Raw genomic sequence first — 21,388 nt, forward strand, 5'->3', positions numbered from 1 at the left:
GAAACCAATTTAATAAAATTTCAAAACACCTTCCCATTTATGGTACAAACAATAAAGCCTCATGTGTCCAGAAATCTGCCATGGTGTTGGATGATAAAAGAGGCGGTACCAATTGAAAGAGACTACATGCATTTTTTTTATCGATTATTTTTTTTTTTGAGTAATGTTTCTTGCACAAATTTCGTACAACTTTTGTACAATTCTAACAACTTTTTTTTTAAAGATCAATCATTGAATATTTAAGGCCCAGATGTGAAAAACAGATCCAATGATTGATCATTAAAAAAAAAGAAAAAGAAGTTGTTAGAGTTGCATGAAAATTGTACAATAATAATTTTTTTTTTACTTGAAATAATTGTTGTACAACTTTCCCTTTCCCCCGTACATGCTCCCAACACGTGACTAAGCCTTTTTGCAACGACTCATAAATCTGGTACGAACACGACAGAATGTAAGCAGTGCTATAGGTTCTTATTCTCTGAGTCGTTCTCTACATTGTGTGGAATGGATGGTGTGCGTGTTGGAGATAAGTATGCGACTCCAACACACACTAGGTTATTTTTTGGTACTCATAAACTGTGTTTCTTTTCTCCCAGCCAGAATGTTTGTCACCCAATTGTTCTCACTTCTTTAATGCATCATCGTCAAACCAATGTATTTTCCAGCCCATTTTAGGCCTAAGGTTTACTCTACACCTGATCCTTTGACCCACACATTAGCCATGTTTTCAGGTTTATATCAACCTACTTAATACCATTTCAAGTAAAAAAATGATTGTTGTACAACTTTCGTACAACTCTAACAACTTTTTCTTTTCTTTTTATTTTTTTATTTTATTTATTTATTTATGATCAACCATTAGATCTGTTTTCCTACATGTGGGTCTTAAATATCCAATAGTTGATCTTAAAAAAAGTTATTAGAATTGTACAAAAGTTGTACGAAATTTGTGCAAGAAACATTACTAAAAAAAAAATGATATAAAAATGCATGTAGTCTCTTTACAACTAGTACCGCCTCTTTTATCATCCAACACTATGGCATATTTTTGGACAGATGATGCTTTTTTGTCTGTACCATAAATGGGAAGGTGTTTTGGAATTTTATTAAATTGATTTTGGTAAAGCGTGCATGACTTAGATATATATTTAAAAGAACAATTTAAATAGAAAAGTTTAATTACGTAAACTTAAACTTTTAAGATAAAAATAGGAAGAAATTGATTTGAATTGTAGAAAGAATTGTTGGCGTTTACTTATCAAAAAAAAAAATTGTTGGCATAGATTCTAATTTTTTTAGGTAAATACATTTTTCCCCTATGAACTACCATCCTCTTCCAACATGCCCCCCATGAACTGACAACGAAGGTGAGGGTAAAATATGAAGAAAAACTTGTAAAACGGTATGAGACGGTCACGTGAGACGTTGACCGTCAGATTTAACCCTTTTGACTAATGGAAGGGGGGAAAACCAGTAAACATGGTAATTGAATACTTTATTTTGGTCAAGTTGTCAGCTCATGGGGGCATGTTGACAAAGGGTGGTAGTTCATGGGGGAAAAATGAAATTACCCCTATATATATATATATATATATTGATAACATGGAGATGAGATTGTTTGTGTTTTGGGAATGTTTGATCCAGCTTTGAACTCTACTTACATAGCCCTTATCCTTAAGGTGTCAAATGCAGCATCTGTTAGTGATTATCGCCCAATCAGCCTTTGCAACGTTGTGTACAAGATTTTTGCAAAAGCCTTAGCAAATAGGCTGAAGGTTGTGCTTCCTGCAATTATATCTCCACAGCAGAGTGCGTTTGTTCTTGGATGCCTAATTTTGGATAACATGTAGTGGCTTATGAAGCCCTACACACGATGCACACTCGAATGCGAGGAAAAAAAGGTTTTATAGCCATAAAAGTGGATATGAGTAAGGCGTACGATTGGGTTAAGTGGGGCTTCCTAGAGGAGATTATGTGCAAGCTGGGGTTTGATGAGCTGTGGATTGCAAGGGTGATGACATGTGTTTCAACAGTGTCCTACTCAACTTATAAATGGTACTCCAATGGGAAATATTAACCCCACTAGAGGAATAAGACAGAGGGATCCCTTATCACCTTACCTTTTCCTTCTTTATGAAGAAGGTCTGAGTTCTCTCCTATCAAATGTAGAACAACAGGGATTGATCACCAGTATTCCTATAGCACAGAGAGGATACAAGCTTAGTCATCCCTTTTTCGCAAATGACAACTTGTTATTCTGTCAGGCTAATTTTCATGAATGGGGTCAAATGTTTTGGTTGCTCTAGGTGTATGAAGCAGCCTCGGGCCAAAAGTTGAATAGTGCAAAGACTGCTATTTTTTTTTTTAGCAAAAACACGGGGAAAGCTTTTTAGTCCCATATCCAATCGGTGGTGGGAGTTACAGCCACAAAAGGGTATGAAAAATACTTGGGCCTTCCAACCCTTGTTGGCTGATCAAAGCTAAAGGCATTTGCGAATATTCAGGGAAGAGTGCATAAATGCTTGGAAGGTTGGTAGGAGCGGTTCTTATCTCTGGCGGGTAAGGAGATTTTAATAAAGGCTGCCATTCAGGCGATCCCTACTTATAGCATGAGCATTTTTCTATTGCCTAAGCTGTTATGCAATAATTTAAATGCGATGATCAACCGATTTTGGTGGGGGATAAAACTCAACACTCACAAGACAGCATGGGTGAAGTGGGATAAATTGGGCGAATCAAAGAGGAATGTTGGAATGGGATTCCTTGACTTGAAGGTTTTTAATTTAGCCCTACTAGCAAACCAGGGGTGGCGGTTAATTAAAGATCCGACTTCTCTGATGGCTCAAATTCTAAGGGAGAAATATTTCCCCAACGATTCCTTTTTGACTGCTCAGTTAGGCAGAGCCCCTTCCATGGCGTGGCAGAGTATTGTCAAGGCTTGGGCTGTACTTGAAGGGGGACTACGCTGGAGAGTTAGGAATGGGGAAAGTGTTAGAATCTGGGGGGACAAATAGCTTCCATCCCCAAATACTTTCCAGGTACAGTCTCCAGTGACAGTTTTAGACCCGAGTGCTCGTGTATGCTCTTTGATCAACCAAGCTACTGGATGGTGGGATGTGGCCCTAGTTAGGGCTATTTTTCAACCGGAGGAGACTGAGGTAATATGTGGCATGCCTATTAGTTTCTTATGCCAACCTAATACTATGATTTGGAGCGGCACAAAACCGAGGTGCTTCATAGTAAGGAGTGCCTACCACCTTGAGTTATCAAGGAGTGCCCAAGAAAAAGGGGAGTGTTCCAGGTCTCACGAAGTGGCGGGAGTGTGGAAAATATTATGGTCGCTGCAGGTACCAGGTGCTCTCAAACAATTTTTATGGAAAGTGTGCAACAACACCCTGCCATCCAAAGTCAATTTGTATAGGAGGAAGATAACGCCGGATCCTTTTTGCCCGATTTATTTAGGTTAGATAGAAACGATTTGGCATGTTTTGTGGGCATGCTCGGCTTTCGTGGATGTTTGGCAAGAGTGTAATTGGCAGATTCAAAAATTCTTTGGTGGAGAGTGACAAGTTTGGCTTGGTGCAACAATTGATGGCAAAACTGGATACTCCAGTCTTTGATGAAGCTTTATCTGCTGCTAGGTATGTATGGCTGAGACGAAATGGAGCTGTGTTCGGAAGGGACTTTACTGATCCAGCGAAGCCTACTGGCCAGGCTCGAGATGCTTTGTGTAATTTTTCAGAGGCTCATAGCACCAAATATTTTGGTTCTTTGGGTCCTTTGCCTAGTGATCCAAAGTGGTTGAAGCCTTTGCCGGGTTGGGTAAAACTGAATTGGGACGCGGCTGTAAGTTCTTCTTCCAAGACTATGGGTGTGGGGGTGGTGGTGCGCAATGAAGTGGGTGATTTTCTGGCGGGGTTGGCTGCTTCTAAGGTTGGCAATTTTTGACACGACCCGCAAACCTGACATGAAGTTAAAGAGTTAGGGTTAAGCTTAAAAGGGTTTGGGTCATAAAAGGGTTGACCCGTTAGACCCGTTTAATAAAATGGTCATTATAGGGTCAACCCATTTGATCTGTGGGTTGACCCGTATACTTAAACCTTTTTTTTTTTTTTTCAACATTAAAAATTAAATCTAAACAATCATGTTACCCTCCCTTTCTCTCATTGTCTAAAGAATAAAGACTAAACTAAAAAAATCTCACAAAAAACAAAACATGTCTTTTTCTTTTATTGAGTTAGAACTTGAGCAAAAAAGGCAAAGACTAAAAAAAATTAACGGATTTTTTTTTTCTTTCAAGTTTTCGAACTTAGAAGTTGAACCAAAACAATAAACAATAAAACAACTCAATGTTTTATATTTCAACTGTGAAATAATATGATTATTCAAACAATATGATTTTCTTTTAGTTTAAATTTTTATTTTTATTTTTATTTTTATTTTTATTTTTATTTTTATAGACTTTATTAATAAATGGGTCAAACGGGTCGTGTCGTGTCAACCTGTTATTTAACAGGGTCGTGTTAGGGTTTAAGAGTTTGACCATTTTGTCTAAACATGTCGTGTCAGGGTTGACTCTTAACGGATTGGCAAGTCAAACGGGTTGGGTCAACCTGTTTTGACAGCCCTAGCTGCTTTTGTCCCATACGTTATGGACCCCATGGCTGCGGAAGTCATGGCTGCATGGCTTGCAGTGGAGTTTGGGAGAGAGCTGGGCTATTAGAGGATAATCCTGGAGGGAGATTCCTTGATCACTAAACCAAGTTCATCCTTGTTGAAGTAGCTATGGTCAGATGATTGAGGATATCCAGGTATGGTTGTTGTCTTTCCCTTACTGTGTTGTTCAACATGTTGGCAGAAAAGCAAACACTGCTGCCCATACTTTAGCTAAATATGTCTTTTGTCTCTGTCTTTTGAATTGGTTTGGTTGGATGAGTGTCCTCATTCTATCCATTATATTGTAACTTCTGAATAATTTTTTAAAATTAATGCAAGGTAGCATGATATTAAAAAAAAAAAAAAAGAATTATTTTATAGTCAATATTTTGTTTTCTAACATTTAACGATATATATATATATTGTCATATAATAGATATATTATTATGTCATTTAAAATTTTTAAATGATGTGACACCATATACATTGTTAGATGTAATAAAATAAAATTTTGATCATGAAATTACTTTTCTCTTCATTACATGCAAGGAAATGTTTTCATTAATACAACGATTTTGACAATGGTAAACACCTTTTTTTTTTTTTTGGTATGGAATTAGCATGATCCATAAATCAAACAAGGCGTACACATTTTTTCCAAATATTACATCATACAAAAGCAATTCGATAATAATTTTCTCCATAAAAAGGTTTTTTTAATTCTTGAATTGATATTTTTGAAGTTGATAAATGCTATTTTGCATTCTTTCAACATACTCAGCCGATGTGGCATGTTCAATCTACTATTGATTTTTTTTTTTTTATTATTATTTATTAAGATTAATTTAAAGGTGAATTGAGCATGTTACGTCAATTGAATATGCTAGAAAAATGCAAAATAGTATTTTGTCTTTGAAGTATTATTGAAGGATAAACAAGAAACAACATTAATGACGTAATCGAAGCACATGTGGAAGACATGCTAGAATCTGATTTTCAAAACTTATTTGGTAAGTTACATTTTGCAACTCATGACACGTTGGTATGCTATACATAACAATCCACGACACGCGGTGAGATTAGGCTTCATAAATGATATATATTAAAAGATATATATTTCATGTCGTCTCATATTATGTTAAAAAAATTGGAGAATCATCCTCTCTAAATCTAAATCTCTTTTGCCATCCTTCACTCGAATATGGTTTCGGCATTGTCCATGATTGAAGAGTTGGGTGAAGCTTTTTAAAAATTTGGGAGAAATATGGACAATTAGTTCCAATATCACCATGAAGTCATTCACAAAGCATCCATCAAAGTTGCTAAACAATCCTACAAATCCAGAAGGGAGAGAAGTTTGGCATAATACTTCAAATGCAATTACAAGGTGAAGTGTCATGATCTCGATCGTATCGATTTTGGAACTACCATTTGCACAATTAGTTGTTTATGAGTTTTTTTTTTTCTTTTTTAATGAATAAATATCTATTCTTTATGTTTATGATTTATTACACCCCTGTTGTTTAGGGACTTTGATCTCTTTTTTAATAATGCAATTACTAAAAATTAAAGGATTGTGGGTGTTCATGTTATATTGAGTGTGGGAGACAATTGTAATTAATATGTTTTCGGTTTAAATATTTAATCAATAAGAAATAAATACGGGAATAAAATCCGACTAGCAGAACTCTCCCCTAAACTGAGATGAAAATGTCTTACATGTCCAAACTTGCATACGGCTGAATGAAATAAACGGATATTATTTATTTATTTTAATTTTTTTTTAAAAAAAAACACAATTTCTAAAAATTAAAGGACTTCTGTGAGTAATGAGTATTCATGTTGTAGGGACTAGGGAGTGAGTGGGAGACAATTCTAATTATTCAAGATTTATTTTTCAAAGTTGTACTTTGGGAGTTCATCTACCCAAAGCACTTTGCATGTGGATAGATGACGTGTCTTTAGTCTTATGGGTTGACCTAGGTGGGGATTGTACATGCAGTGCCAATATAGTGAGATCTATTTGACTATATATGGATAACGATGAGAGCAACTCCCATTAATCTCTAATTACTTTTACTATTTATATATGGAAAAAAAAATATTAAAAATGATTTAATTAGAGAAAATTTTCATTTAAATTGATTTAACTTTTACTTTTTAATCTAAAATTAGTATGTACAGCTTGATTTCCTGTTATAGAATCATAACTCTCTTATTACCCAATTGACTTTATTTTATACAAACAATCTTGATGAACATTGGGTAAATCACCATTATGCGAATAATTGCTTGCATAATGTAATTAGGTGAAAAGAAAGAATTAGACGCAACGCACACACACATATATATATTTATTATATATATATGTATTTTATTATAAACAAACGCAGCCTTAATCTAATAAACCATTTTGGAGACCTGGCCCTCGGTGGTGTATAGAAGCTCAAAAACACCCGCGAATTTATCGTTTTTCCTTCCTTTTTTTTTTATCTTGTTTTTTGTTGGGTGTTTTTATAAATCTCTTCGTCGACGCTCATCGATACAGTTCTCAGGTCAGCTTTGTGTATTTGAATATATAGCTATTCAAGCTTGTGCTCTTCCATTTGTTACTGTGCGGTTCATACAGTGGTCTCTGAAAGTCTTTGCATTTATAGGGTAATTTACGTGGCTTGCTCCAGAACTAGGGTTTTCTGATGTGGGTTTTTTATGGTTTTTCTGGGTTGTATTTCTTTTTGGTTATGCAATGTGATATTTCTGCATTTCTGAGTTCAAATGTATTTTGCTGAGTTAAGTTTTGCAGTCTGCTCCAAATTGAGGCAAACTTATGTGTTGCATTTCAGAATTCTTGAGTAACTAATCTATATTGGCAAGAGTTTAAAGATTGTTCTTTATTGATTAATGTTTTACTGGAACTTTGTATAAAGGAAGATATTTTGAAATCTTTTATTGGGCAATGCTTTCTTGAAATAAATGAGTGATTTAGGACCTTCCGAGTGTTGGGTTTTCTTTGTTTCGCGTAACACCGTTTCAATTCCAATGGATAGATTCCTTTATAGAGCATATATATTTAAATATGCGTCTTTATGTGCATATGAGCGTTAGAGCTACTTGCATTTCGGCATGGTGCCCGTTGGATGGATTTTGTGGAGTTTTTGTGTTCGACCGTCCATATGCATGTCAGAAATCCTTGGGTTAAGGGTTGAATTGTTGGAAATCAAGGAACTTGGGAATATAATATCAATTGTGGAACAACTTGGTGATCTTTAGTTTATGATATTGCTTTTATCTAATATGCCACTTTGTAAAGTATCAGTATGGGATGCAAAACTGCAATATCACCATTTTAAGTGTTGAAGATTGAGGTTCGACAACCATCATGGACTCTGCTTAGATATAGTTAAAATCTGATGTCTTCTATAGAATATAATTAAAGTTCTACAATGGTTGCTATACATCATTTGATAATCGGAGGGAGTGTGAAATGTTCTCCTGCAAATATATATATATATATATTTTGATTGAAATTTCCATAAATATTAGCTTGTACTTGATCCAATTCTCTGCGCCTTTTATCCCTTGGACTGGCTTGAACATTTTAAAGCTTTAAGCCTTCCTGAAGTGTACATTAGTAAACATTGTACGCTCATTTTCATCCAAAAAAAAAAAAACATTGTATGCTCATTACCTCACTTAGGTAATCATTTGCTCTATTTCTGTTTATGTAATTTTTTTTTTTTTTTTTTCCTTTTTTCCTTGGCTTTAGATTTTCAAGAATGAGGCTTGCTATGGAAGAACCATCTTGTAGTTCTGCACAGGTAAGTAATCTCAACTCAACTTGAACTTGGCGGCATAGTGGTTTTATTTTTTAAAATTTTAATTTTAATTTAATTTAATTTTTTATTTCTTTCTGCAATCATCTGTTTGATTTAGAGAAGTATTTTACTTTTTCTTTTTGTTTTTGTTTTTTCAAATTGGAATCTGTTATCCCCTCCCTCGAACTTGAATATAGTTCAATTCATATGTAGGAACAGATAATTGACTTAATTTCAGCAGTGAAGGGGTTGCATGGGCTCAGCTCTCAGGAACTTCATAAGTTGTTGAGGGACTCTGAAAACTTCACTATTCACTACCTTAAAGAAAAAAAGTCAATGACTAAGGTCAGATGATGCATCAGTATTAGCATCAGCATCAGCATCATTGTTGCATTTGTCATCAATACGAATCCTGTTATTACCGTTTTATTTCTGTGTCAGATCTTAAATTACATTTTGTTTCAGATTGATATGGAAAAGCTTGCAGGATTTCTTCCCTTGCACCTTATTGCAGTGCTTATGTCATCTGACAGAGATGAGGCCCTATTCAGATACATGTTATCCGGCATTCGTCTCTTGCATTCATTGTGTGATTTAGCACCTCGACACGTTAAACTTGAGCAGGTTTGTATAAAACCACACGCCAAATTTTGTCTTATTCTGTTTCTGTTATATTAATTTGTGTTTGTTTTCTTATACAAAATAGGTCACTTGTGCAGGTGTAGAGGAGGGTTTGCCACTATTTTAATTTTAATTAATAAAGAGTAGCCTTCTTTTTTTCCTAATTTCATGGACTGGATTCTGTTGTCTTGATCATGTGCAATCCTATTTTTGTGTTCCAAACTGAATGTTTTCATTTTACACTTTCAAGGTGTTTGGAAACAGTTATTTGATTGGATATTTTACTGTTCTGGCCAAATGATTGTTTTATAATAGGGGATAAACGTGAATGCTATTTTTCATTCTGGTCAATTGCATAAATTTTTCTTTAATCTGTTACTCACTTTGCTTATTCATGGACTCTTGAGAACTATGGGGCCTTCATCTCTTTCTTTCCTAGTTTGAGTATTTTGCCATGCCCCTAGACCAGAGCTATTTTTAAGAATGTAAACATTATGATATGTGAGAGCACAACATAATATTATTTCCTGATTCTTATATTTGAATTATGGTTTCAGATTTTGCTAGATGATGTAAAAGTGTCAGAGCAGCTGCTTGACCTGGTGTTTCATTTGCTAATTGTTCTCAGTGGTTATATACAGGTTTCCCAAAATCCTCACTTCTAGGTTTTACCTACTGCACTTTTTATTTTTTATTTAGACTTACATTCATGATGCAGGAAACCCAAAATTTTGGCCCCTTGCCCCTTATGCAGTCAGCATTGGTGGCATGCAGTCTATATCTATTAACAGGATGTATATCTTCACAGTGGCCAGATCTTGTTCATGTATTGCTAGCACATCCTAAGGTACAAATTAGTCTACATGATTTGATTGAGCTGCTATTCATAAAAATAGGGTTCAGTTTAAGCAGTCTCTTCAAAGTTACTGTTTTTGTGTTCATGGAATTTTTTTTTTTTTTTTTTTTATTGTATCAGATAAGCTATGATTTTACTCTTTTTCTGATGATAATCTGTACTCTTGCTAGATTTCTTTTTCTCCTCAGTTAAGTTCTGCAGGCAACACATATTTGCGGTCAGTGATCATGAAGCTTTCTGTGACAGGTAGACATATTTATGGATGCTGCTTTTGGAGCAGTTCATGTTGCCATTAGGTATCTTGACATCAAGCTGTCAGCTCAACATCCTGATTTATGCATGAAACCAAGCCTGTCTGCTGAACAAATAATTAACTATCTCTGCCAACAATGTGAGGCTTCTTTACAGTTTCTTCAGTCATTGTGCCAACAAAAAATGTTTCTGGAGCGCCTACTCAGGAATAAGGTTTCCAAGCCAGAACTCTCTTATTCTGTATGTTTGCAGTGAAGCAATATGTTAGGAGGTTTCTCGTATATGTTGTATCAGTCACTGAAAGGGGAAAGAGATGGGGACTAGTTTTTATTGTTCTCAAAGCAGAAGCATAAGTGGCTTGGGTAGATAGCCTTGTAGATATCACTATCTCTTAACTGCATTATTGTGGTTTACAAAAAAGGGTAGGTAGGCAGTTGGCGAAACAGGGAGATTTAAAATGCAAAGATTTTGACTTGGCTTACAAAATCATGGTAGAGAATGTCGCAATTATGAAAAAAAAAAGTTGAAGGTCATAGCATGGAATATCTTGATGGATCCTCGTGAAGTTATAGGCCTATTCTATTTATGTTGATTTGGATGACTCTGTAAGATAATCACAGTATTTATCAAAAGTCTTGTTTTTGTGTTATTTCAGGTACTATGTGAAAAGGGTGGTGTTCTGTTTCTGGCTCGAGCCATCTTGAAGTTAAATGTCACACCGCCTTTTGTAGAGTCCTCCAGAGTTGTGGCGGCTGTATCTAGGCTGAAAGCTAAATTCCTATCAATTGTGAGTCCTCGTGATGAAAAAATACTATTAACTTCTACTCTGAGGCTTGAGCTTGTTTGGATTCTACTGCAGCTTCCTGTTGTATGATACCTCTCTGAACAAGCCTCCTTTATTGAACTAGTCACCAACTTCCTCTTTTGCAGCTGTTGAATCTATGTGAAGCGGAAAGCGTCTCTTACCTGGATGAAGTTGCTAGTTCACCAAGAAGTCTTGATTTGGCAAAGTCTGTAGCTTCAGAGGTCAGTGTCTGTCACATTATGGAAGTAGGTTATTTTTCTCATGGACCATCAAAACTGCTTGTAAAGCGGCTTGTTGGCTTAGTCTCTGGTGGCTAACCAATGGAACCAACCTTTTTTTAACTGTTTTTTTGGCTGAAGAATGCACTACAACAAAATTAGTCTGATAACATGATTTATCATTTTCTTTCATAATTATCTCTTGGTACGGAATGCTATTTGAGATTAGTTTTTTGAGTGCCAATCAAGAGATGGTAATTTGAGTAGAGATCAATTTTTATGTGCTCAATCCACGGTGCTCTCATTTATTGTTAGTCTGCAAACTGCATTTATGCAAGTGGCACTAGTCCACCTTTGATTCTAGATCAGTCCAATGTTATTCTAGATACTCTTTTCTTTGAGTAAAGCCTGTTTTAACTTTCGAGTGCTTTCTTTTAATATGGTTGTCATGATGTAGATTTTTGAGTTGTTGAAGATTGAGCTTGGTAAAGATCCCAAACATCTTGCTGCTTGCTCTCACAGAAGTTACCCCATCGGGTTTTTGCAACTCAATGCGATGCGCCTGGCTGACATCTTCTCAGATGATTCAAACTTTCAATGTTACATTGCAATATACTTTGTAAGCTATTGTTATCAATCTCCATAGTCTCAAGATACTTACTGTAGTGCCATTATTATTCTTTTGATGTGTTACTGCTGTAGCTTTTGAGAGTACCTTTGTGCTTTGATTTTTTCAGAGATCACAGATGCTACAAGCCTACACAATTGCTTGATTCATAAGAGATTACATATTTTACAAGAAATTATTATTTTTTTTTCTTGAAAGTTGTGAAGAGATTGTGTGCAATGCATAAAGTGCACATATATGTATTTACTTTGAGAGCATCTGTTCTAATGGTTTTATGACTGTCTTTTCTATGTCCCTCCAGACCGAAGTTCTGACTGCAATATTGTCACTCCCTCATGGAGATTTTATATCCAGTTGGTGTTCTTCTGATCCCCCAGTTAGAGAAGATGATTCTACTCTTGAATATGATTCATTTGCAGCAGCTGGATGGGTTTTGGATAATTTTGCATCATTGGACCAACCGAATGAAACAAATTTGGAATTTACTTTAATTCCCAATGGCATACCTCGGGCTTCTTATGCACATCAGAGAACATCATTATTTGTCAAAATAATTGCAAATCTTCATTGTTTTAATCCCACTATCTGTGAAGGTTGATTCCTTACCTATGATTTCACAAAATTTCATGACAAGTTTTAGCAGTACGTGTCAGTTGTTTATTGATTACATTAACCAAACTTTATCTTTAACCACAGAGCAGAAGAGGAATCTCTTCCTTCACAAGTTTCTGGAGAACTTGCAAATAGATATATCTAAATCATTGCCTGGGTTTTCCTTTACTTCTGATGCTCCAAAAGCTGCCAATGTTTGCAGGAACCTGCGTAATTATCACTCTCTCTCTCTTTTTCTTTTTTCTTTTTTTCCTTTGTGGATGTAATTGCAAGTGTTATTTTATTCCTTATTTGTAACTTCTTGGTGTAGGTTCGTTGTTAAGTCATGCAGAATCTTTAATTCCTAACTTTTTGAACGAGGAAGATGTACAGCTCTTAAGGTTATTCAACCCTATCCAAAGTTTTCTTTTCTCCCGACTTTTTTGCTAGATTAGCAAGATATCATGTTATTAGTTCTGTTTATGTGTCTGAGTGCAAATATGCTTATCATGCATCTATCAATTACATTGCAACATCTTCTGTTTGATTTTACTACTAAATTCGTAGTTTTTAATATTCTTATACTAATTTGTGTTGCAGGATGTTCTTTAACCAATTACAATCACTAATTACTTCTGCTGAATATGAAGAACACCGAGCGCAAGTAAAAGTTTTGTCCTCTAGTCCTTATTTTCACTTTGTTTCATTCTATTCTTCACTATGGAAATCCCTTCTTTATTTTTTCTTTAGAAAAAGAAGCCCTTTATCAATATTTGAACATGTTAAAACCATGCCACTTGAGCAATTCCAGGAAAGCAAATCAGAGGGGTCAATATGTTCGGATAAGTTCTTTACTCAACATCAGCAAACATCTTCATGGGAGTGCTAGTTTATGCATTTTTATTGACTATAAAACTTGAATCTAGAATTAAACACCGTACATATATGTCCTAAAATTTCAGAATAACTTAAATTAGCCAATTCTCACATTGGCTTATTGAGTTCGATGATGTAGCATGTTCTCAACATAGTGACCTAAGGATGTAAAGTTTGATTTCTGATAGGAAGCTCAGAGTCCAGAGGGATGCTCATCACTTCTACTGAGAAAAGAACCTCCAAATCTTAATGACAGACAGGGTAACTTAAAAGAGGAAATGTTTGAGGATTATGGTTTTCGAGAAATGGACCAGTTTTGCGTCAAAAGCAGACGTTTGGATCATGATGAGGATCTGATGACACAAGATAGGGGGGAAGGTAAAGCTATATCTGGTACGAGAGCATCTGGAGGTTTGAGAGAAATCGATAGAGATGTTCAGAATGTTGAAACAAGTTGTTCAGATACATGTTCCACTAGAGGAAAGAATGCTGTTGATCAAATGGACAATGGTGGGCTCCTACAAAAGTGTGAGCAGATAAAAGAAAGTGGACTTGGAGGAGATACAGAGGACAAAGACGTTGAAATCATTCAGTGTGAAGAAAAGCAGCAGAGAAAACGGAAGCGAACTTTGATGAATGATAAACAGACGACTATGATTGAGAGAGCTCTCTTAGATGAACCTCATATGCAGAGAAATGCAGCTTTGATACAGTCATGGGCTAATAAATTAAGTCTTCATGTATGTCACATGCACCTCATAATATATAAATGATGTAATTTTAGTTTTGTTGTCCATTTGCGGCAATAACACATGCCTGAGAAGTTCCTACTTTGTGTTTTCCAGGGTTCAAAGGTTACACCTGCACAGCTTAAAAACTGGTGAGGAAGCCTTCATATCAGCACAGATACGCGCAACACGCGTGCATGCACACGCGCACGCACGCATATGACACCAGTCTCTATCCTAGCACTTTTTGGTATTTTTTTTACGGTTTTCTTTGTCATTTAAAACCATTAACATTGATGCATTGTCAACAGGCTGAACAATCGGAAAGTCCGGCTAGCCCGTGCCCGCGCAGCTAAGGCTGTTCGTCCAGTACTAGAGGTTGAAAATGCTATTCCAGACAAGCAAAGTGAGCCACCACTAAGGCCCAATGACTCACCTGAGAGTCCTGGTGAAGATTCTCATGTCCCAAGAAAGGCCGGTCGAGATCCTGAAAGCTTCCTGAGAACTTTAGTTGTTGTTGGCCGTGCAGATTATGTGGAGTGCAATCCAGGTCAGTATGTAATGTTTGTAGATGGGCGAGGACAGGAGATTGGTAGGGGGAAAGTTTATCTGGTAGAGGGTGAATGGTTTGGATGGAACTTGAAGAAAGAAAAGACGTGTGTTGTGGATGTTTATGAGCTTCAGGTTGAAAAAGAGACGATTCTTCCTTACCCTTCTAAGGCTGCAGGCATCTCATTTGAAGAGGCAGAAACAAAGATAGGGGTAATGAGAGTGATGTGGGCTATAATCAGAATATTCACTCTTCGGCCTTAATGAATGAATGAATGTACCCGATATGCTTAAATGGCTGCTGTGAGAGTTTGTTGTTACAAGCAAGCTGTAAATTGTACATCTTTTAGACAGAAATCAAGAATAAGTTTAGCAGATAAGAAATCATCTCAAATTTTTATTCTTTTTGTTCAGTATTTTCAGTTAAAAGTCCAGTACATTGTTTACACCCATAGGCTATGCTACTGCTTCAATCAAATAACTGATGACTTGTGTCGAGATTGTACAAAGCTCTTAGAGCCCGTTTGAGACCATCTCATCTATTTTTTTAATTTTTTTAATTTTTTTTTTTTTATTTTTTGTCAAAAAAAGCATATATATATATATATATAAACAAACTCATTTTTGTTTTACATTAAGTTTTTATGTATTAAAACTTTAACTTAATCTCAAATAGACTTTAAGGCTAGCGAGTGGTGCTGGTTGGTTAGCCGGCCAAGTTGCAGCCAATAATTTCGTTAATTATTTGGCAATAAGAATTAAAAAATGAGTATTTATAAGAACTTAATTATTGAAATTAGAAATTGAAGGATTAAATTAAAATACGTTAATATTAAAATGTTTTTTTCTTATTATTTTGGTACAACTTCTAGAGAGTTAACTAGAAAATAAGAAATGTCCATAAACTCCTGGAACTTATTGGGTGAAGATTCCATGACAGCCCACATTTTTGTGGGCCCATCCAGAGTCGAGGCCCAGAACTAGGCTAAAAAATAGTTGTGGGCCTATCCAGAGTCGAGGCCCAGAACTAGGCTAAAAAATAGTTGTAGGGCAAGCCCAAATGATACCCATATTTAGGACTCAGGTAGAAATCACGTGACATTTATCTCATCAGCCTCAGAGACTCAGAGAGAGACAGTGAGACACTCGGAATTCCAAACGACCTGCCGTTTTTTTATTTTATTTTATTTTATTTTATTTTATTTTTATGATACATGAGAACCAATTACAATAGGAAATAAAAAACAAACCAGGATTGGACAACCCAAAAATAAAACTAAAAATAAAAATACGTGGGAGCAATACTTACGAACATGCCCGCCCATTAGCTCGAAGCATGGATCCCACAAAGCCAGGGTCACCAGTAACGGTGATTTGGATGCTCTGCGAAAAAGGTTGTTGCTAGAGACTCAACAACTCAACTTGGATGAAGTACTCTCGTTTTATTCAAACTAAGCCTTACAGTTACTGTACGTTTATGTTAGAGCATTTACATCTGCCTCGGAAATTTTAATAATATTTTAATTTTTTATTCTTTTTCAAACCATATACGTCTCACTATCTCTTTTAGCTATTCACTTGCACAATTCTATTTAATATATACATCCACTTCACGTAAGTGTGCCAATTCTTTTTTTTTTTGGTGTCACGTTAGAATCGTGTTGAGGTATAGATACAAGTTTATATTTGTCAACTCTAACTCGATTCCTTTAATTAAACAGATTAGACCTCTCAAGCTTAATTTTTTAATTTCGCGTTAGATTCACGAGTCGTGTAAAAAATTGTCAGTTCCAAAATGTTATGTGTCGGGTTTGAATTGTATTAAAATATGAGCATAAAACTATATAAATCAACACTAACGTAATTCATTTAAATAAACAGATCTAACTTTTCAATTTTAACTCTCTAATTTTATGTTGAACATGTATTGGATTTACAAAACGTGTAAAGAATTGTACACCCTATTTTTCTTATATTTTAAAAAATATAAAATGGAGAATTAGGTTAATTTTTGTTTATTAATTTATTTATGCATTATCGAGTTATAACCCCTTTCTTCTCTTCCCTTCTTTTTCCGTCTTAACAAAAAAAAACTCAACCGAAGTTGGTGGTGTTTTAAGGTGGGGGTGCATTAGCTGTGCTTGTGGTGGTCCGCGTGAAGTAGTGGGTTAAGTCGCGGCGTCGTGCGGTGGGGACCGGTGAGTGCAGTGCTGTGACGTGCGGGGGTGGATGTGCAAGGAGGTGGTTCGTGCATCTGTGGGTGCTGTGTTGGGCGGACGGTGACCGTGCGAAGGTGGTGGGAGTGCCGACCGGTGGTATTGAACGGTGCTACAGCGCAGGAACAGTCGCGTCTCTGGGCTGAGAGCGGGGGCCGTCGGTGGTGGGCTGAACGGCGATTTTATCTCCGGTATCCGAGAAGGTGGGCGCGGAGGTGTGGTGGTGTGCGGCCGTGGTTAGCCGTGCGTGGTGCTGATCTATAGTGGTCTGTGCGATAGTGTCGAGGAAGAAGAAGGGTGGCTGGCTACAGGTGAATCGCTATTCTTATTCTGGTTTAGCAAAGTTTCTGTTTGGCTGCACGTGTTGGGGTGTCCTATTGTCAGAATAGGATATCCTAGTTTCAGTTTCGGAACAGTATAATTTGATTTAGTTTCTATTGCGGTAACTATTCGGTTATGGTATTAAAATTAAGGTAGTCCTTAGTCCTTATCCCAGTATCATTGTAATCCTCGGATATCTTATTTCTTCTAGGGGCAAAAAAAAATTTTAAAAAAAATTTATGCCATTTACACTTAATCAGAAGAGAGAGCTTGGTGTTTTCGATTTGACAAAAAACGTCATGGCTTCCAGTAGAAGCCATCATCAAGAAGAGGCTTCACTCGATTCACGATTTTTTGTTTTATTTTATTTTATTTTTTTTCGATTTCATAGAATGCCAGAAACATCAAAGGTGGAGATAGATGCTATTAATCTCAAAGGGGAGGCAATCCAGTGGTTTGACCGGTTTGAAGCGTGCCGCCGAAAACCAACCTGGAAGGAGTTTGTGGAAGGGCTCCTTGTTCGATTTGGTTGTTCAGCATATGAAAATGTGGATGTCGAGCTAGCAAAAATTCGGCAAATATTGACGGTAGGTGAATATCAAAGGTGCTTTGAGAGCCTGTCCAACCGAGCGCAAGATTGGTCCGAAAGACAATTAGTGGGGATTAGGGATGTAATCGAGCCGAGCCGAGTCAAGTTTGAAGATTTCAAGACTGGCTCGTTTATGAGTCGAGCTTAAATAGTCGAGCTCGAATTCAAGCTGAGCTATAAAATGTGTGTTCAAGCTTGGCTCGTTTAAAACTCGGGTGAGCTCAGTTACTTGACAAGCTCGGCTCAACTAGAGCTCGAAGTAGGCTATTAAATTTTTCAATGTGTGATCAAAGTGAAGTTCAAACCCGAGTTTGTGAACAACCTCCAAATAACTATTAATAACATAATATGTTAGTTTAACATACTAAATACTATTATTAAAGTATTATATTTAATGTGTAATACAATATTTATATATATATATTGAGTAACATATAGTTAATTACATTTACTTAGCATATGTTAATAAATTAGATAATATGTTAGTTTATGAACTAATTAGTTAGTTCATATATAACATATATTAAGCAACATATATAACATATATTACTAATATACATACTTAAATTTATATAACTCATTTTTAGTAATATATAAGAAAAGTGAACGAGCTAACGAGTCGGACTAACGAGTTGGGTGAGCGATCTAGTCGAGCTTTAATCGAGCTGAGCTCGCAAGCCCCTATCGAGTTTTGTCAAGCGAGTCGGGTATGTATCACTTACTAATCGAGCGGGCTTCAACAATAACGAGTGAGTTTCTATAGTATCGAGCTCGAGTTCGAATTGGGCTAAACCCAGCGGGTTGTCGAACGGACTGGCTTATTTACATCCCTAGTGGGGATGTTCATTAAAGGACTTTGACCGGATATCCAACGAGTAGTCAAGGCTCAACGGCCTCGAACAATGATAGCTGCCACTTCATTTGCAAGGAAAGAGAAGGAAAGACTCGGCGAAGAAAACCCGCAAAGTAGTCAATGTGGTAGATAAACCAATGACTGGAAAAAAGAAGCTCATTTTCTACCCTAAATTGCAAAACTCCTACCATGCAAGAGGTGTCAATTGTGATAAAGGTAACAATTTCTGAGTTGGAGTTCCTTTCATCAGAATTTTTAGATATCTCCAACATTGATAATTGTTCTGATACTGAGGAGACCATAATCATGTGTTGGACGAGGAGGATAAATTATTATCCTTAGTGAGTTCAGGATAAACTAGTTGAGATACCGTTTCTACAATCTGATGAAGAATCAAATTATGATTAAGTTTGGCAAGGTTTATTATAAGGGAATCGATTCTACAAATTCAAATGACTACAGAGAGGTGTTTGCTCCAGATTTAGAGGCTCGATTATATGGTGGGTAATGTTGATTCAGAATTTTTCTATGGTTTCCTTGGTAGGAGTACTATTAAATTTTTTTCTCTTCTTCCACTTTCATTGCGTACCACTCATGAACCATTACCTTTAACAAGGACATGGTGGCCACCATAGGATCAAGGACAGGATTGGAGACAGATTTCATTGATAATCAACTTTGAGGACAAGGTTATTTTGAAGGATGAGGGGATGATAGGATCCCCATAATATTCCCATGATATTTCTTAATATTTTCCCATAATCATAGTAATTGAATATTATTGCAATCTCTCAAATTGTAGGAATTATTCTGGAAACAATTGCATGATCACAATTTTTTCATTAGTCGGTGATTCTGTGTTAATGATTTTCCTAGAACAAGCTGCAGTCCTCTCTATAAAAGGATGTATTCATTAATGAAAACATCAATTGCTTTATGCAATTTTTGGAAGTTGATTCCCTTGAAGTGATCAATTGGAGGTCTAATTCCCTTAGCTTGAAGCCGTCGATTTTATTTTTATTTTTTTACTTTCAACCGATAAAAACTCTTGGGTTCCTATAAAAACGTTATCACTAAATTCCTAGCTTTGCAAGTGAGCTACGGCTCAAAAAGCATTTCCGTTGAGATTGTGGGTTGAAGACCTACCGAGTGTGTATGACTTACCAATCAAAAACATTTCTATTTTCACTTTCTAATAATTGAGTATTTTTATTATATGGTATCGGGTTCTCTATTCATTGTCTGCCAAAGAATAGGATCTGGAGTTCTATATATTGGTATTGGTTGATCGTATTCACATGAACATCAAGCCCTTATTTGGTGAACCATGCGTATTATATGGTTTTCTTGTTTGTATTTTCTCTCATATGTTGATTTTTCATGCTTTCACTTGACACAATAATGAGCACCAAATATGTATTTCATCTGTGATACAAAGGCTTAATTTAAACACTTCTTACTGGCATTGAGGGCTCAATCACTCGCCTGCATGATGAACGTTGATTTATCAATTTTGCTCAAGAAAATTTTGGGTATGAAATAATTTTATGAAACCAGGGGTTCACAATTGCCTGTTTGGGTGTGTTTTTTTGCAGTTAGAAAGCAAGTTATGCTCTCTCTTAAAGATATTGTGCCTGCAGCCGGGAACAACATAAATACACAGTTCATACTTTTGAACAAAGGCAAGAAAACATTAGAGGGCCAAAATAAGACATGCTTGGCACTTGTGGCTGACGACACGGCTGCAGTTCACTTCCAGCTCTGGGGGGATGAGTGTGAGGCCTTTGAGCCGGGCGATATTATCCGTCTGACCGGTGGAATATTCTCTTGCAACCGGAAAAATTGGTTGCTGAGGGCAGGCAAGAGAGGGAACGTAGAGAAGGTGGGAGAATTCACAATGGCCTATGTTGAGACACCCAACATGAGTGAGATCGAATGGATTCATGACCCAAGTAAATCTAAGTTTGTGAAGAAGGCTGTTATTTCCTCTCATTCACGCATTTTTCCACCAATGCCTTAACTGCTGTGCCTTTTGCTTTCATGTAATGGTCCGCCAAAAGCTGAGAAAGATCCATAGCTTTTGCGTACCACTATATGTATTTCTTACACTCTTCGCTCCCCTTAGAGCAATATATCTGTGATGTGTTGTAGAACTCGACCCACTCGTGTTTCTTATTCTTATGGTCTAAACTTAGTTAATCAAAGATGATGTGATTTGCATCTCAGTTTGGTGCAAATGAAGAACCATCATCAATGTCAGTATAAAATTGTGTTTACCATTGTTTATGGTGATAAATTAAACAAGGGATTTGAAGAACACTTTGTATAAATTGCTTGGTAATGATCTTCTTAACAATACTTGGTAGATTTGAGCTCTGAGGAATTTTTTTTTCCAATAAAAACACACGTGTTATATGTTATATCTAATCATTTCTCATGCATTAATAAGGTTCAAAACTATCCAAGAATTTCTTGTACTTTTTCATACTTTATATTCAAACCATTTAAACTAACAATTGAAATTCAATTTCTTCTCTTCAAGTACTTCTGTCGAAATGAGCCACAAGTGAAGTATGAATAACAACTCCAATTTCTGCTGTGCCTGGATAACCTTGTGATACCCCATCTATACCTGGTTTAAAAAGTAGGGGTGTACATGCATGTGGATATTAACTGCACACATGCGGATGCGTTTAGCAAAAACCCAACTCCAATTTTTGATGCGCCCGGATAACCTTGTGATATCCCATGTATACCTGGTTTAAAAAGTAGGGGTATACATGCAGGTGAATATTAACTGCACACATCCGTTAT

General features: G+C 36.2%; 2 protein-coding genes across 4 annotated transcripts; both read left to right on the top strand.

Annotated features, from left to right (window-relative positions):
* Positions 1-7,057: 7,057 nt before the first annotated feature.
* Positions 7,058-14,979, top strand: LOC133851980 (nodulin homeobox-like). Of its 3 annotated transcripts, none has more exons than XM_062288617.1 (17): positions 7,058-7,211; positions 8,423-8,474; positions 8,685-8,816; positions 8,937-9,095; positions 9,650-9,733; positions 9,811-9,939; positions 10,195-10,413; positions 10,856-10,987; positions 11,131-11,226; positions 11,681-11,842; positions 12,153-12,444; positions 12,548-12,673; positions 12,774-12,843; positions 13,043-13,106; positions 13,507-14,058; positions 14,164-14,198; positions 14,358-14,979. In XM_062288617.1, exons 2-17 carry the CDS (start codon positions 8,433-8,435, stop codon positions 14,857-14,859), a joined length of 2,796 nt encoding a protein of 931 aa, XP_062144601.1. In that variant the 5' UTR covers positions 7,058-7,211; positions 8,423-8,432; the 3' UTR covers positions 14,860-14,979. The 3 variants fall into 3 exon arrangements, with proteins under 3 accessions (XP_062144601.1, XP_062144604.1, XP_062144602.1); XM_062288620.1 differs by having other exon boundaries at positions 8,691-8,816; XM_062288618.1 differs by having other exon boundaries at positions 7,210-7,314.
* Positions 14,980-16,639: 1,660 nt separating this feature from the next.
* On the top strand, positions 16,640-20,891 carry LOC133851746 (uncharacterized). The gene is made up of 2 exons (XM_062288303.1): positions 16,640-17,122; positions 20,170-20,891. Exon 2 carries the CDS (start codon positions 20,184-20,186, stop codon positions 20,592-20,594), a length of 411 nt encoding a protein of 136 aa, XP_062144287.1. The 5' UTR covers positions 16,640-17,122; positions 20,170-20,183; the 3' UTR covers positions 20,595-20,891.
* The last annotated feature ends 497 nt before the right edge of the window (positions 20,892-21,388 follow it).

This window comes from Alnus glutinosa, chromosome 12 (assembly GCF_958979055.1).
Source record: "Alnus glutinosa chromosome 12, dhAlnGlut1.1, whole genome shotgun sequence".
NCBI classification, from domain to species: domain Eukaryota; kingdom Viridiplantae; phylum Streptophyta; class Magnoliopsida; order Fagales; family Betulaceae; genus Alnus; species Alnus glutinosa.

What these genes read in the sequence shown, in the direction of transcription:
- LOC133851980 (XM_062288617.1), top strand. Translation starts at nt 8,433, where the DNA reads ATGAGGCTTGCTATGGAAGAACCATCTTGTAGTTCTGCACAG. An exon ending in GTTACATTGCAATATACTTT is followed by an intron (nt 11,843 to 12,152) that starts GTAAGCTATTGT and finishes ATGTCCCTCCAG; the next exon opens with ACCGAAGTTCTGACTGCAAT. An exon ending in CAATGTTTGCAGGAACCTGC is followed by an intron (nt 12,674 to 12,773) that starts GTAATTATCACT and finishes TTCTTGGTGTAG; the next exon opens with GTTCGTTGTTAAGTCATGCA.
- LOC133851746 (XM_062288303.1), top strand. Translation starts at nt 20,184, where the DNA reads ATGCTCTCTCTTAAAGATATTGTGCCTGCAGCCGGGAACAACATAAAT.